The following is a 15658-nucleotide window of genomic DNA, read 5'->3' on the forward strand; positions in this document are numbered from 1 at the left end:
CTCACAATGGGATCATTTCTGACTCTGAAGGCTTATGTCCCAAGACGTATTCCTCTGTATTCTGTGGTTAGAGTTCAGCATACAAAAACCAAATAGCCATAAGTCAGTTGTTACCATCTTTAACTAGTGTGTGGCTGAGGAAGGTTGTGTGGGACAGGTGTGAAAGATTGGTCAACAGGATTCAAGAGCTGGAGGTAATCTGTAAACACAGGTGGTTATTTGAACTCCTCATCTCAGGATTTGATGGTGGCAGTGGACAGCATTTCCAGTACTGACATCCTGGGTATGTTTGCCAATATGCATACTGTAAACAGTCTAATTTATGCTAAAATAGTGGTTACTCAAAATCATTGTCTTTAGAGGGAACACTGAGAGTTACAAGGAAGAGCCTGACAGTCCCAGTGTACCACCTATTGAACTGATGGCCACTTGGATGAGCTGTCTCAGGTGGGAAATGGAAATCTGAGGAAAGTGATGGGGAAAAGAAACAAGTGGGTCTTGGCTTCAGGCAATAAATTATTACCTCTTTTTGTGCTGAGAAGAAAGGCAAGGCCCTCTTGATTTCTTTATCTCATTTTATCTCTGATTCTCAAATGCCTTTTGCAATAGGTAAAAGCCTTCCGTTCATCTTGCTTGTTTCCCTGTTGGACTGATTCCTTCACACCATTGGCAGAACTTGCTAGGGAGAAAATATTTTGACAGAGTTTAGGACTACTGGTAGAGGTGAGAAAGGAACTGGAAGGAAAAGAATGTTTTGAATTATTTTCTTTTGCCAGTGCATCAGAAAAAGCACTTCCCTGGAGCTTGCAGATTCCAGACTACACACAAGTTTTTTGGTGTCTTTTTCTCAATGTTTATCCTCTTCAAAATAACAAAAACCAACTTTTGCCTGTGTGATTACCAAATGGAATCACAGTACAGCACATGTCCTGCGAGACTGCGATTGCTGAGCTGCATGAGATGGAGAGCTCACGGTAGTTGTGAAAAAATCGTGTGTTGCTGGGTGCACGCCTCTGTCTGAGGTGTAATGCATGCCTGCAGCAGACAAGCAGCATGCACTTGTCTGAACAAGAAGGAGCTGCAGACAGCCAGCAGGCAGAGTTAAGGATTAACCCAAGAATTAGCAAAGTCAAATTAATACGTACAGCATGGACCAAAGAAACAGCTATGCAACTGGGAACTGTAATAGTTCAGCTCCTCATTGGATCATCACCAGGGGGGAAAAAGAGCCTGTGCTTAATGAGGTGTTTCTGATCCTCCCCCTGTTCCCTTTCCCTGGCCTATGTTAGAAGAATTTGCTAAGAAAACATTAGGCAAAGCTACCACACAGCTTCTATCCAGCAGCCACCCCTGCTCTCTCTCCCTGCCCCCCCCCCACCCTTATACAAACTCTCCACGACCTTCATCTTTCCAATTTTTCCACTAGATATTCCAGCTCTGATTTCAGACTTCCTTTCGTGCCCCGACAGTTGTCTTTGCATCTGCCATCTTCTTCCTCCTCTCCAGCAGGGGAAAAAAAGCCCTTCTTACTTGAATTAGAGCTGAATTCATGAGGTTCCAGCAGGTCTGCAAAAAAATGTGGTGGGGATGCCAGATGTACAACTGTCATCCAAGACAGCAGTTGCTTGGCAGCCCAATGGAGACCCAGATTGACTGGTACCTTCCCTTTGTCATGACATAGTGCTGTGCATCCACCTCCTGCCTGAGGTGACAGGGTCTTCTAGGTTAGCAGGGATGCTGGGCCACAGTGCTCAGAAAAGCCGGAGGGACATGGGAGAGTAGGGATTGTCATGAATGCTACCAGCATAGGCCCCTGTGAAACCAAGTGCTGGCCCTGCCCAGATGCTTATCATACTTGCAGTAACACCTACGATCTTCACTGCCTTTTGACATTCTTTGGAAAAGACAAATAGACACACAATAATTTCCTTAGTTTCAACACGTTTAGTCAACTTGCTGCTTACAGCATGATACCAAACCATTTGTGTCTTTGATTAGTCATTCCCCAGGGCAAACTATATTTAAAATAAGGAAACCCAGTAGAATAGAAGGTGCCCCACCTTTTTAAGAAGAAGCTTTAGTTGTATAACTAAAGACTAGTCTTCATTTCTTGGCTGGTAACTTCCTCCTTTCACCACACCTACTGTTATTGGCAGAAAAAAAAAGAGAGCAAACTTGTCAGAGACAGCAGACACATGCCAAAGAAGTGGTAAAATCTTTTACCTGTAGAAGTTCCATGTGGAAGTCCATATGCTGAGGCTGTGTGTCGTCTTCATCTACCTTTTGTATGGGGTGAAACCAGGTAAGAAATCAACCGTTTGTTTTGAATGTTTTTGTCAAATATAACACACTTTCTGTGCTTTGCAGAAACATGAATATATCTACCCTCTGCATTATAAGTTACTGTGTAGGGTTTTTCGCTAGCATTATTTATCTTGCCAAAGCAAATTATACTGGTTACATGCATGTAGTCAGCTCTCAGAGTTCCAAATGTAAAACCAGAAGTCATTTTTATTATCTTCTCCTCACTTCGCAAACACTTCTCTTCTGTAAGTACTATCCATCGACACTGAAAATATCATTTGAAATCTTCAGAGAAGAATGATTTCTTTTCAGCAGTGTCTTATGTGACAGACAAAGGATGAATTACCATTTATGAACAATAAGCTTCATTTGATATCCTTACAGCCCTATCAAGAATCAAACTGTGTAAGAAAAAACAAATGTACTACCTTGTGTTAGCATACACATGGGAGCAAGTCAAGTTATAGCTCTCTGCTTTGTAGGGAAAACAAACAGGAATTAAAAAAAAAAACAAAAACAACAACCAAACAAAAAAAACAACCAAACAGTATTCTTATAAATACTAACTTATTTCATCAGGTTCTCTGGGGTAATTGTGGGGTCACATTTTGCTTAGTTTGTTAAATATGCTGTAGGAAATGTAGTCAGAAGAAGTGGAAAAACAGAATTGTCTGAAAAGGCACTGAGGAAACCCAGTGAGATACGGAAGACCAGTTTAAGAGGCAGAGGGCACACTCTGTGGAAAAGCAATGGAAATCTTCACTAATGCTACTGAGATTTGCTGTGTGGTAGTGAAGTGTGCTTAAAGCTGAAGATTCATTACTGATGCATAAGACCAGTCTGTTGTAACACACCGTAAAAAACCCAGGCAAGGTGACAGTGTTTTGAGTGTCAGTGAAACTGCAGACAGATACAGAAGCAGCAACATGCTTATCTGAGGTCCATGCAAGGTGTTGACTGGGTGAGCAGCCCCCTTCAGGGGCTCTGTGTGGCAATACAGTCTCCCAAGGACCACAGCTAGGACAACTACAAATCTGAACAAGTGACCACTGACCCACTGAAGTGAAAATCTGTTGGAACTTCACTTTGCAAGAGGACAGACTGGTGGAGTTAAAAAATTCAGCTACTATTCTATTCATGCAGACAGCCTCAGTGTCACAGCCCCAAAATGCCACTATTGCAAACCCTGCCTGTCCGTAGGATGAACATCAGGACAGAAGGAAGAAAAAGCCTCCAAACGCCATGTCCAAGAAAGGAACGAGAGAGACCAGGGGAAGGCAGGAACATGGGTTTAACAGCTTGGTATGCCCCCTGCTACAGGTGCCGAGATGTCAGAGCACCTTGCCCAGGAAACTAGTGTTTGCCGTCCTATTTTACATATCAGAAAGCTGAGCAGAGGGAGAAAAGTGAATTGCCTGAGCCTGTTCAGCAAGCTAATACCCAAGACAGTGCTAGGAGTGCATTAATGGGACACTGGGTTAATTGCCACATTTATTCACCTTTCCTGGAGGGAAGTGGTCTGTTGGACACGGGTTAAGCACAGTGCCAGGGTGTAGGTTTCCACCTCACTTATTTGCTTGCAGACTTAATCTCAATAAGCCTCTTGCCCCATCACAGAAATCGTGTTGGAGTTTCAAAGACACTTCCAGCCATTTCGGTAGGATTCACTGTGCTTATCAGAATGAAGAGCAAAGCCAGGATAACTGGCTTGCCTCATGTGTCAGCTTTTGTAACACATGGTGGATGAGTCTGGGATACATACCAGCCTGCCAGAAGAGAAGCTGGCAGGTTTCCCCCCACTATTAGCACTGATCTAATTTTGTTATTCAAAATAGAACAAATCTAACAGACTTGGTGCAGATATAACAAGGCTTTTTAAACAGTTCCTGTGTTAGGTATTAGCAAATGCTGATCAGCTCTTTAAAAGCTCTTCTTTACCAGAACGTTTGGGCTGTTCTAGTGACAAACACAGTGCTCCTCTGGGCAAGTCTCAGCATGATGCAGGAGATATAGAAACAAATCAAGCAATCAATGCAATCTTCCACCATATAGAAGTAATTTTTGTCTGGCATTTCTGCCTGTATTACTACAGTTTCAGTGGCAGTAAAGATGATTAACAATACTATATAATACCATACAATAACTAAACCAATTTCTAGTTATTAGCAAAAAATAAATATAACTGTATTTTTTTTTTTATGTTGCAGTAGCACCTAGAGGGCAGTGGTTAAGTATCACTGTGTATGCTGGTGTATATCAGCAAAAAATGGTAAATTTCCTTTGAGATTTCCACATGAGCAGTGTCATAGGAGAACTCTTGCTGCTGTTTCTCTGGAGCATCTTGGCATGGTAACTGTGGTAAGAGCAAGCTGGTCAGGAGAGGGCCACCCAGGTCACCTTTACTCTTGCAAGCAGGGCCCAGAGTCACACTGCCCCTGGGAGCCCTGATTGAAGCATTACAGAGGCAGAACACCCTCAGTTCAAAGGCCACTGATTTCAAACAATGTTCATTGGGCCTGGCTGAGAGTTCATTTTCCACTGCTCCTGTTCCACTATTCATATTTTACCATAGGCTTTATACAGGATGGACTCTGTGGATTTCAAATGTTAAAATTTATTTCTGAATTTATGGTAGCAATTTAAAATATCCAGTTGGACTTAACTGCAACATCCTTTTAGCCTATTAACTTTTATTTCTGGAGCTCCTGGGGCTTCTACAAAGTAATTAGCAGAACTATGGCAACTGAGCAGATTATTTTATGTGCTGGGCACATAGCATTTATATCACTCTCATGCTGCTGATTTCCATAGGAGAAAAGGGAAAGTTGCTCATAGAAACTGAGAGTTTCATCATTTAGAAATTAAAATGCACAGACTATTGGAGATTTGCTAGAGCACAATTAGATTACAGCTGCAGGTTTTCTAAACCCTTCTACCTACTGCACAGCCCTTTGAGCAACAAAGATCAGGAAGATTTCTCTAGCAACTGCAGCCTGAGCAATTATTGCAGCCCAGGGCATATGTGTGAGAGACACTCTCTCCCACAATAGGCTTCAATAAGATTAAGCGGATTTGGGGAAAAGGATTGTGAGCCAGGAAGAGGCTACAAAACCTGGGAGGGCCTTCATAAGCAGTGTCCGTCTGGAGACAGTTATTCCATTCCCTGCCAGTGCCCTGCTGGAGATTGTATTGGACTCTGAAGGCTCAGCTGGTGTTCTGTTGGAAAAGCAATGAACAAAGACAGGCTTTCAAATGGCAAAGACCATCCAATAAAGCAAAAGTTACATAGAATTCAGTTACTCTTCAGCTGTGTATAAAGCAATATCAGTAACATATCTCATGCAGTCAAATGGTCTCCCATTTCACAGTCTGAAATAGCATGCTGCATCTGCAAATACAAATGAAGCATTGAGCTGCTCCTCACAACAGCAAAATCCTCTGCAGCTTGTCAGCTCCAGACTGGAGTTACAAACCATAAGGATGTCTCTTTACCCTAGAGCCTGTCCAGAGCTTCTGGGTGTGCTCTCAAACCAATACAGCAGCCATCCTAGTTGTCAGTCTTTGATACCTTCCTCACACTAGTGGGATTTTTGGAGAGAGTCCATGCCGTCTCCCAGCTGCTGGTGGAAGCAGGACTGTGCTGCTTCAGGGAATGCTGCTCTGAGAAGGTACACTTGCTGTCTTTGTTCCAATGTGGCAAGAAATCCTAAGATTCAGGATAACTCCAGCCATGAACATGATGGAGAGGAAAGGAGCAGCCCTAGCTCAGACAGCTCACAGCGTGTGTTCCTGTGCCTGTGTAGGGCTGGCAGGTAGAAAAGGTCAAAGCAAACGCATCGATGCTAACCTCAGGATTGCCACACTGTGCTCTTTTCAGATCCTAGGGAGACATGCCCTGCGTTCACAGCTCTCAGCATTGGCAATGCTTTGATAGGGACAGACCTGAAAGTGAAGCTGCTGCTCTACACCAAACTGAATCCAAACTGTGCTGAAGAGCTCGATTCAACAGCCTCCAAGTATCTAGATGTGACCAGAAAAACTACATTCATCATCCATGGATACCGACTCACAGGCTCTACCCCAGTCTGGATCCCTGACTTGGTACATCTTCTGCTTTCTGTAGAAGACATGAATGTCATCCTTGTGGACTGGAACCAGGGAGCAACAACTCTCATCTACAGTAATGCTTCCAGAAACTGCAAGAAAGTTGCTGAGATTCTGAAGAAATTTATTGATGAAATGTTGGTAAGTTGAACGTTCACACTATGATATAGACATTAACACACAGCATGTAAAGGGCACAAAGGAAGTGTTTAAACAGCAGGAGTCTGGGAAAAAAAACTCCTAAAAAGGAATACATTAATTTTTGGAAGTGCAGCTATACTGCAGTGCCAAATTCTACCCTTGGACTTGGTATGATGGTATTTTGTTGCAATATTCAGTTTACACTCAAAGGCTCTACATTTCTGAATACAAAACTCTACAGATATGTTTTCCCATACATAGAAACTCTATTTCTACTTTCTGGATGTCCAAAAGTCAGCTTATGGAGATCAGCTACAGTTCGCAGCTCCTCTAAGCTGCTGCACAGGCACAGTCAATGATGACACCGGACCATTAGGATCATTGTGTCTGCTAATGCCTTGCAGGAACCCCATGTGGGGCAACTGGAGTTGTACTCATGGGGCCCATGAATACTCACTCCTGTCCACATCTGTAGTTACTGCCCCAGGAAAGTACAACCATTGCCTGAACTGTTCTCATTGCAGCTCTCTCAGATATGGACCTCAAACCTAAGTGCTGGTTGTACTGTGGGACTATCAAAGGGGGAATATTTACAAAGAGTGGAACACACCAAGGGAAAATGTGGGAAAAGTAGGGAGATGCATTCACATTCCTCCTCCTGATATTTTTTATGCCTTTGATGTGCCTAAAATCTGTGACAAGTCCTCTTAACTCTCAGGTTGATGGAGCATCGCTTGACTCCTTGCACATGATAGGAATGAGCCTGGGAGCGCACATCTCTGGCTTTGTGGGACAGATGTTTGATGGTACACTTGGAAGAATCACAGGTAAGCCCTTCCTCCTGTCAGTCCTTTTGCTTCGAAGATAGCTGTTCATGGTGAGCGGTGTGAGCTGCACACTACTAAAGTGATGCCATAAGTGTGGTTTTGCATTGCAGGTCTTGACCCAGCAGGCCCCTTGTACAGAGGAAAGCCGCCTAGTGAGAGGCTAGATCCTACAGATGCACAGTTTGTTGACATCATTCATTCAGACACCGATGGTATGTGACATTTCTCCTCTTTACCATTATGAGGAAACCTAGAGACTGATGGGGAGCACAGGAAAGCAAGGGCTCTGGTAGGCAGCAGTGCTGGGGAAGATCCTTGCTCCTTCAGCCCAGGAGGACAGCAGCTTACTTCACTGGTGCTGTGAAGGGGTCTGTGGTGCTGTGTTGCCCACGCTGTCATCAGCACTCCCTTGGGAGCTGCTGTTTTATTTGCATTTCAAAACATGCTGCTGGTCTATAGCAATTAAAGCCTTGTGGCCCATGAAGTAGAAGGACTTAGGCACTAGTGCAGGAGTGCCCTGTTGCTACCGCAGCACACAGTCCTGCCAGAGCAGTTCCACACTAACACTGCACTGTGGGGTCAGGCTGCCCCCCAGCACGCAGCATCTCAAAAGCTAGTCACACAGCTCAATGCCTTGCACAGCGGATCAGTTATCCCCAGTCCTGTGGCTCCCTGCATGACGCTTCCAGTCTTCATCCCACCTCCTGTGGGCTAAACCTTCCTCTGGGGCAAATCTGAAATCTCCCTCAGCTCTCTCCCTGGTGCACAGCACACCTTCACATCCACAGCCAGGCCAGCAGTGTGATGCAAACCCTTCACCCTGCTCCCACTGGCATCCCACCCCTAGCACTTGGCTTTCCCACCTCACTGCTGCCTCTCATCCTCTCCCAGACCCTCCAAGAACTCGGGACTTCAGCAGCACAGTAGTACCCAGTCTTTCACATTCTTTTTCCTCTCCCACAGGCAGTGACACAAAAAGCCAAATTTTGTACTGTCAGATGCACAAACTTATTTTAGGTATTTGATACCATTGCTAAAATGACACAGCTGGGTCACAACCATTTGGCCTGCTGTCTAAATAGATGAATGACATTAATATTCCTGCACAGGCAGGCATCCTAGAGCTAAATAACTATTATTTTTTCCAGTTAGTTTATTTTCCTTCTTCTGCATTTTATGATGTAATATTCCCTCCCTTCACCTCCGATATTTTCTTTTGTCAGGACTAGGCTACACAGAAGCACTAGGCCACATAGACTTCTACCCCAATGGCGGGACCGACCAGCCTGGCTGTCCACTGACAATATTTTCTGGTAATTAATTCTGCCTTGAATTGCACAAACATTGACAAAATGTTTCCAATCAGAAAAGAGGAGAAGGCCAGAGAAACATCATGACTGCTTAGAAAAGACATGAAAACCATGTTCTGGGAAAGCCATGAAAGCAATCTATTCCCAGCACTGATGTGGCACACTGACGTAACAGGAGTTTAGCTGATGTGCACCAGGCAGACATAGGAGTCAGGGGTGATCCTTCTGCTCTCTGTCACAAATGCAAATGGGATTAATTTTCCATGCAAAAAGTTATCAGGTAGATTTATGTCTTCATTTTGTGACTATGTTAAGAAAACCTGTGGGATTTTTTTTTTTTTAATTACTTAGAACACACACAAAACCCCAAGGACTAGCAACAGCAAGAACCTGTTCAGAAAACAGGTTCAAGATGAATGTGGGGTAGACAGTTATACTGAATCCAATGCGCCTTTCTTGGCAGTGACAGTCAGTGCAATCTGGCAGGTAAAGCCCTAGTCTTGAATGCAAGAAAGCTTTTTTCCTTTCCAGCCCGGCAGCCAAACTGGTTTTGTGAAAGCTGGGTGAAGAAGATACCTCACAGAAGGAAAGGCAGTAAGGTGAACTCAGACCTTATCAGACCTAAGGGAATCTATGTAGGAAACCAGCCTGAAACAAATACCCATAGGAAATGAGGCTTCACTCATTTTGCTGCCCATGCAACATGTCATTTTATTAGTTATGTCTTTCTAAAGAGTTTTTTAAACAAAAATGGCAAAGCCATGTGCCAAAAAATGCAATATCCAGCTGTCAGGCCCGAGCTCAGAGAGAAAACACCTGAAATGGAGAAGGATCCATAGCTGGATCCTCTGGAACTGCAGCAACAATACAAACAAATACGTTTTTAAAACCAAAAAGGACAAGAAGAAAAGTAAAGTAGACATAGGCAGAGCTGACTGCACTCAAAGGGAGAGGCTAGTGCCCACTTACTGTTCTGCCACAGCCCAGTGCTCCCCAGTGCAATGTTGTCTTCAGGCTGGTCAGTGACTGTCCACTGGTGTGTCCTTTTTTTACTAGTGCATTAATACTGTTTTCAGGAAGCATGAGGATTGCTAACAATATGTTTCTTCCCTATGTATGATTGAGGATCGCAGTATTTTAAATGTGACCACCAGAGGTCTGTTTTCCTGTTCATGTCATCCCTGAAACAGAACTGCAATATTACTGCATACCCGTGTGACTCCTACAGAAATTACAGGAACGGCAAATGTACCAGCTGCGAAACTTTTTGGCCTATGCCATGCCCCATTGTAGGTAAGGATCCGGGGAATGTAAATACATCCTGAATACACGTCTGACAGAGCTGCCCATCGTTACTGTAACTTGGTGTGTGACAAATGTTTTGCTAAAGGACTAACACAACATGGTGCTTTGCAAAAGCATGTAAGTTATTTCCACTGAGGTTTTCAGGATCATCTCTCCTTGACTTCTGCAGAGCTACAAGCTTCTGCTGCAGGAAAAAGAGGCCTGAGAAATTTCCCTGCTCTTTGTACAGTCACATCACGTTGTGATCTAGAACAGAAATCCACATGTAAAGGATACAGAACTAGAAAAGCCAAAACAAGACTTGGGATCTTTACGCTAAAGTCACAGAAATGATGAATTAAAGTCCATTAGCTGTGCAGTTTAAGGGATAAGGGCATGTTCTTGCTAAAACAGAATCTCTTCTAAGAGATTTTCAGCACCACAAACCCCTCTTGATTCTAAAAGGGACGGCAGAGGGGTGAACAAAGGGTATTCTGCTTTTTTGTAACTGACCCACAGAGGTGTCCCAGCCTGGATGTGACAGCCCAGCTTCAGTCTGCCATTTCTGAAATTTTGATGCTTTGACACTTCCAGAAATGAGCTTGCAAAGCTGACCGTATGGTTTTCATTCTGCACTGCAGATGTGGAAAAAGATCAATCTTAAAATAAGTGCTGAACAGTAATCAGGCATATTTAGACACCCAGTTGGCTTTAGTTACACAAGTAAAATTAAGCCCTTGTATAAGTCTACAGAGTACAGGAGCATGTGTCACAGTAACACCTTGCAGCTGGAAAGCAATATATTATTTCTTAAATACTTGCTTTGTTATTTTCAGCAATTTAGTTGCTTATATACCTATGCAGTAACTCTGTTTCATTTTCAAACTGTCATCTATAGGCTATTATGCCCATAAGTGGAAAAGCTATTTAACACAACAGAGCCATCCAGTGACAAGGATGTTTTTTGATACAGCGGACAAAGAGCCATTTTGTAGTAAGTGACTAAGATTTCTGAGATGATTTTTCTTTGTGTATTGTCTCCTCCAGCAACAGCCAGGCAGAGATGGTTAGTTGTTATTGGCATCATAGCCAGCATTTTAGAAACAAAGCCAGCGGCTGCTGGATAGAATTGTGTCCATCTGCAGTCTTGCCATTACATTCCTTATCTGCAAACTTGCCTGGTGCTGTGAAAGTCAACTACTTGCTAGACATGTGCAAGAACAGGCTCACCTTGCTTACAGTGCTAAGAAATAAGTTGAGAACATGCAAATGAAGCATAAAAGGGTAGTTCCTAAACTGTGTTTTAAAACAAGACATCACTCTTGTGCAAGTAAGAGGTGTGCAGGAACGATGAGAGTCAAAGATGTCCTCTGAGCTGAACAGGTAAAAAAGCTACCCTGGACAAAAGTGAAAAGCACAGGGAAAGGGCCCAAGCAAGGGGGAATCAGTGAAAAAAGGTTTCACCCTCATGATCACCAACATACCAAGCCATGGGCAGGGATTATGGCCTGAGCTCACGTGCTGGTCAGCAAGTGAATTCAGTGAGTTACAGATCAAAGAGCAGGCAGTTCTGCTCCTTGACAGAGAAGACAAATGAAAGATGCTGAGAACAGAAATGAAGGGGATCAGAGGCAGACAGGAGAAACAAAAGGCAATCTAAAAATGAATGGTGAAAGGCGGTGTGTGGAAAGCTGTATAGAGAGACCATCTTGCATGCCACTTATGTAACCCTTGCTCTAGTGCTTTCCCAGACTTCTCTTAATATTTCTATTAGAAATCTCTGCAAAGGAAGATGGCAAGCAGGAAGGAGAAATAAATTTTAGAGTTAAATTGAACAGGTTGTGTCAGATGAGCAAATGGGAGAAAGATGCACTCCACCTGCAGCTCAGCTCCCAGACAGGCATACAGCTGGGCTGGAAAGCAGAGCAAATGTACAGAGTCTAACCGTGCTCACTTTCTCTCTTGCCTCAGTTTATCACTACTTTGTGGATATTATTACATGGAACAAAGACACCAGAAGAGGCACCTTCAGCATTGTATTAGCTGATGAAACTGGGAAGAAGGCAGAATCTAAAGTTAATCCGTAAGTCCTACCGATCTGATGATCTGTAAATGTTAGCAAATCACTTGGTACAACTGCATCTGGGAGGAGGCAAGGTATCCTCCTCTAATTTCTCTGCTGATACTTGATAGCATACATGCCTTAGGGCTTTCCTGGTCCTATGCAATTTTCACAGACTCCCCCAGCGCACACCAGCTCACAGCCCAGCCCTTTGGTTTGGACCCTTCTCAGTCATTTTAAGGACCGAAGTGGACAATCTCAGCCAGCAGCATGGCTGTCCTAGGCTTCCACTAAAGCAAGAGGAAAAACATGTCTCCCCCTTTCCTTCCCCTTCCAGAGAGTGTTCCATTCTAGCTCCAGGTGCCCAAGTCAGCTGGAATGAACCTGGGCCTGAATATGTAACACCCAAATCAATTCATTCCACCTGGAGAAGCAAATTAATGACTGGTGTTTATGTGGACATGCAAATTCCTGATTGATCTAAACATACTTCAGCCAAACAAGTCCTGCTCAACTAGTTTTCCCAAGTGTCTCTAATTGTGTATTCTCTCAGCCATATCTGCTTGCAACAGAGCAATCTGCATAGCTCCCTGGGGCTGCACAACAGGACCACCCACTCTGCCAAGTGTGTGACAGCCCACCAGGCAGCATGCTTACACACACACACACACACACCATGAACACCTTTGACAGGTTAAAACTTGTCCTATTTGTCAGGCCTCCTAAAACTTCTAAACAAGGCCAGTCATTTTGCATGTTGCACGGGGATACACTTCCAGTCACATCTGCACTCTTCACCTTCATCAGGGAAACCTTAAACTATGGCCATACTACTGGCATTTTTGCAAGAAGCTCTGCTGCTTTTGCACCAAGATCGATGCAGTTTTCAGGCAAATCTCAAAGTGGAACTGGCTATTCTGTCAAAAAGGACCGAGGTCAAACCCCAGTCCTGCAAGACTTCATGTCTTTAAGCCTGTGCTATTTTCCTATCCTGAGAAGCTGGATTACTCTTCATTAATTCTGGTCAACGCTGCATTGTTTCACAGATGCTTGTGCTGCATTTGCCAGAAAAGAACTACCAGAAATTTAATTAGGGGCATTAATACCCCCAAGGTAACAGTCTTCCATTTGTAGAGCTACCTCAGCCATACAGCATTATTACAAACAGATTTTTATATACAGCAACATATTCTGCAAACTCCATGGATGACTCAGTGTTCAGGTCTGCACAGACAGCCAAGTACAAACATCATTTAGGTCTAGTCCACTCAGGTTCAAAGCAGAATCACAGTAAGGATTCTGGTTTGGGACCAGAGCAAATGGCATCAGACCTCTGTGTCGCCACTCCCGCCCCAAATAACTGAGTGCAAAAGTGGCTGAGCAGGTTCACACCTGGAGACCTGAATCCATACTCTTTTCCTGTAAATCAGAAACTACTCATAAGTTCAGTCTTCCTCCCCCAGCACTGTGTCTAACATTATACTGAATGTATTAAAAATGGTGCTATTCCCTCGGTGACTCTCCGACACCTTGTCTGCTTTATCTTTAGAGAAGCTGCAGCCTTTCGACAGTACAACCAAATCACATTGCTAATTGGATTCGACCAGGATTTTGAAAATATAGAAAGAATTTCCTTGACATTTTCCACAGGATCTGTCATTGGCCCAAAATTCAAACTCAGGATTCTCCAAATGAGGTTCCGGTCACTTACAAATCCAGAAAGGTAAGCAGATGTTTACAAACCATTTCTATTGTTGCAGACTGGACAGAAGTAAATGAATCTCCCAGATTCCTGGCCTTGCTGAGTTTGTCCAGAAGAATTAGATCTATTTCACATTTAATAATTCTTGTACACATATCCTGGGAATAAATTCCTCATGCACACAAACCCCATAGCTGAATACCTACTTGAAAACAGAGGTTGTCTTATTGTACTGAAAACATGTAAGTAGTGGTCTGACATTTTAACCTTTGGTCAGGAAAATGACCTTTGAGAAGCTGCCCAGGCCTGAACTCTGGGCTGAAGGTAAATGCAACTCTCAGGGAAATAGATGTCCAGCCCCAAATACACGTTATATCCCAGTCAATTTCTATGTCCAGTCAAGCAGGGAGATTAATTTACTCCTAGAATTCCAGTAACTGGGAGCTGCTGGCTGCTATGCCCCAAAGCACTGACTACTGCCCACAACATCATGAGGTACCTACCAGGTCATTTGCTGATGAGATTTCTACAGCCGCTTCAGTCACCTTGTTACCCTCTGTCTGCTCTGCGGTCCTACCCTTAAGCTTCCCTGATTTCTAGGGCACCTTTGGAGGACAGGATCTCTGCCTGAGTTCAGCAAGTACAGAATCTCTTAGGCTGACCTTGTGTGCAAGAAGAGTATGTGGACATCAAGCCGTACCATGCTTTAAATTTGGGTTAAAACGAGGATTGCATATCATAGAGAACAGTGAAGCAAAAAAAGGACAGAGCTGCAGAACATGTTTCTTTGCATTTCATGAAGGTCTGCTACCCTTATCCTAGCCTTGGAATAAGGAAGAGATTGTGTATGTCTAATAAGCAATGTCCTTCTGCAGCTGCCCCTTGCTGACGCTCCCTTTCTCCTGTCCTACATCTCCACAGTCACTTCCAGCCCCAGATCCACATTCAGTCTTTGAAAAAGTAGATTAAAATGCCCAAATATTTCATCAGAGATTGACCACTCTCCCCTAGGAGGGGCTGCTACAGGCTGCAAGTACAGCTTGATGGTAATCAGTCACTGCCATGGGGAGGGATGTCCTGCCCTCTCTCCTTCCCTGTTCCAGAGCTAACGTTCATGTGTTCCCAGAAGAAAGCCTAAGTATTTCCTCTGTTTTTTAGCTGGGCTAGCTCTAAGCCAGCTCAATGCCCGGTCCCAGCACAGAGTGGCAACACAATCCCTAATGCTGACACCAGGGAATTGGCAGGAACACGAAGGTGAACTGGAAGGACCACCCCATTCAGTGGACACCCAAGTGTAGACTGGCTTAAAGGGAACCACAAACTCAGGAGCCAATACCTCAGTTTGCTTGCTGGCTTTTGTATTCTTTTTTCCACAAGGAAAAGCAAAAGATAATGTAGAACAGAATGAAAATATACTCAAGGTATCCCTGACCTCAGTAAGGCTTAAAGTCAACCTCACTTTAGGTGGACTTCAAGCCAGTTGTCTTGAGAACGTGACTTATTTTACATAAGCCTCCATCCAGCATGGTGGGAGACTTGACTGGGGGACGATACAAGAAAGGCCAATTTTTCACTTTTGGCTCATATTGACTGCTTTTATGCAGACCGCAGCTGTGCAGATACGACCTTGTCCTGATGGAGAACACCAGAAAAACCTTCAAGCCCGTCCCATGTTGGAGCAGGAGCTAAGACCCGAACGTGTCGCTCCTGAACGTTATGTCTGAAGGTGGCAGACATTTTCACAGCCGTAGGGGGACTCACCTGAAAGTTCCTCAGCACCTTCTGCGGAGACCAAGCGGCAGCGCGGTGGGGCCCTCTTGTCAGGCAAAGATTTATAAACGGGGCTGCAGAAGCGACCAAAAAAACGACGGCGTTGTGTGTTTTTGAAGCACGCTTCTGCGGCGCAGCTGGCTTCGCGCCCGGG

General features: G+C 44.1%; 1 protein-coding gene across 2 annotated transcripts; it reads left to right on the forward strand.

Moving 5' to 3' along the window:
• Positions 1–2096: 2096 nt before the first annotated feature.
• Positions 2097–15590, forward strand: LIPH (lipase H). 2 transcript variants are annotated; one of them, XM_009923118.2, is made up of 10 exons: positions 2097–2302; positions 6182–6549; positions 7268–7376; positions 7487–7588; positions 8600–8689; positions 9812–9979; positions 10869–10964; positions 11942–12053; positions 13582–13755; positions 15339–15590. In XM_009923118.2, the coding sequence occupies exons 1-10, from the start codon at positions 2251–2253 to the stop codon at positions 15421–15423; spliced, it is 1356 nt and encodes a 451-aa protein (XP_009921420.1). In that variant the 5' UTR covers positions 2097–2250; the 3' UTR covers positions 15424–15590. The 2 variants fall into 2 exon arrangements, with proteins under 2 accessions (XP_009921420.1, XP_069647919.1); XM_069791818.1 differs by having other exon boundaries at positions 13683–13755.
• Positions 15591–15658: the final 68 nt, after the last annotated feature.

This window comes from Haliaeetus albicilla, chromosome 9, assembly GCF_947461875.1.
Source record: "Haliaeetus albicilla chromosome 9, bHalAlb1.1, whole genome shotgun sequence".
Lineage (NCBI taxonomy): Eukaryota > Metazoa > Chordata > Aves > Accipitriformes > Accipitridae > Haliaeetus > Haliaeetus albicilla.

Excerpts from the sequence above, each read along its gene's own strand:
- LIPH (XM_009923118.2), top strand. The coding sequence starts at position 2,251 with ATGCTGAGGCTGTGTGTCGTCTTCATCTACCTTTTGTATGGGGTGAAA. Across the intron at positions 6,550-7,267 it reads AATTTATTGATGAAATGTTG|GTTGATGGAGCATCGCTTGA; the intron begins GTAAGTTGAACG and ends CTTAACTCTCAG. Across the intron at positions 8,690-9,811 it reads TCCACTGACAATATTTTCTG|GATCGCAGTATTTTAAATGT; the intron begins GTAATTAATTCT and ends TGTATGATTGAG.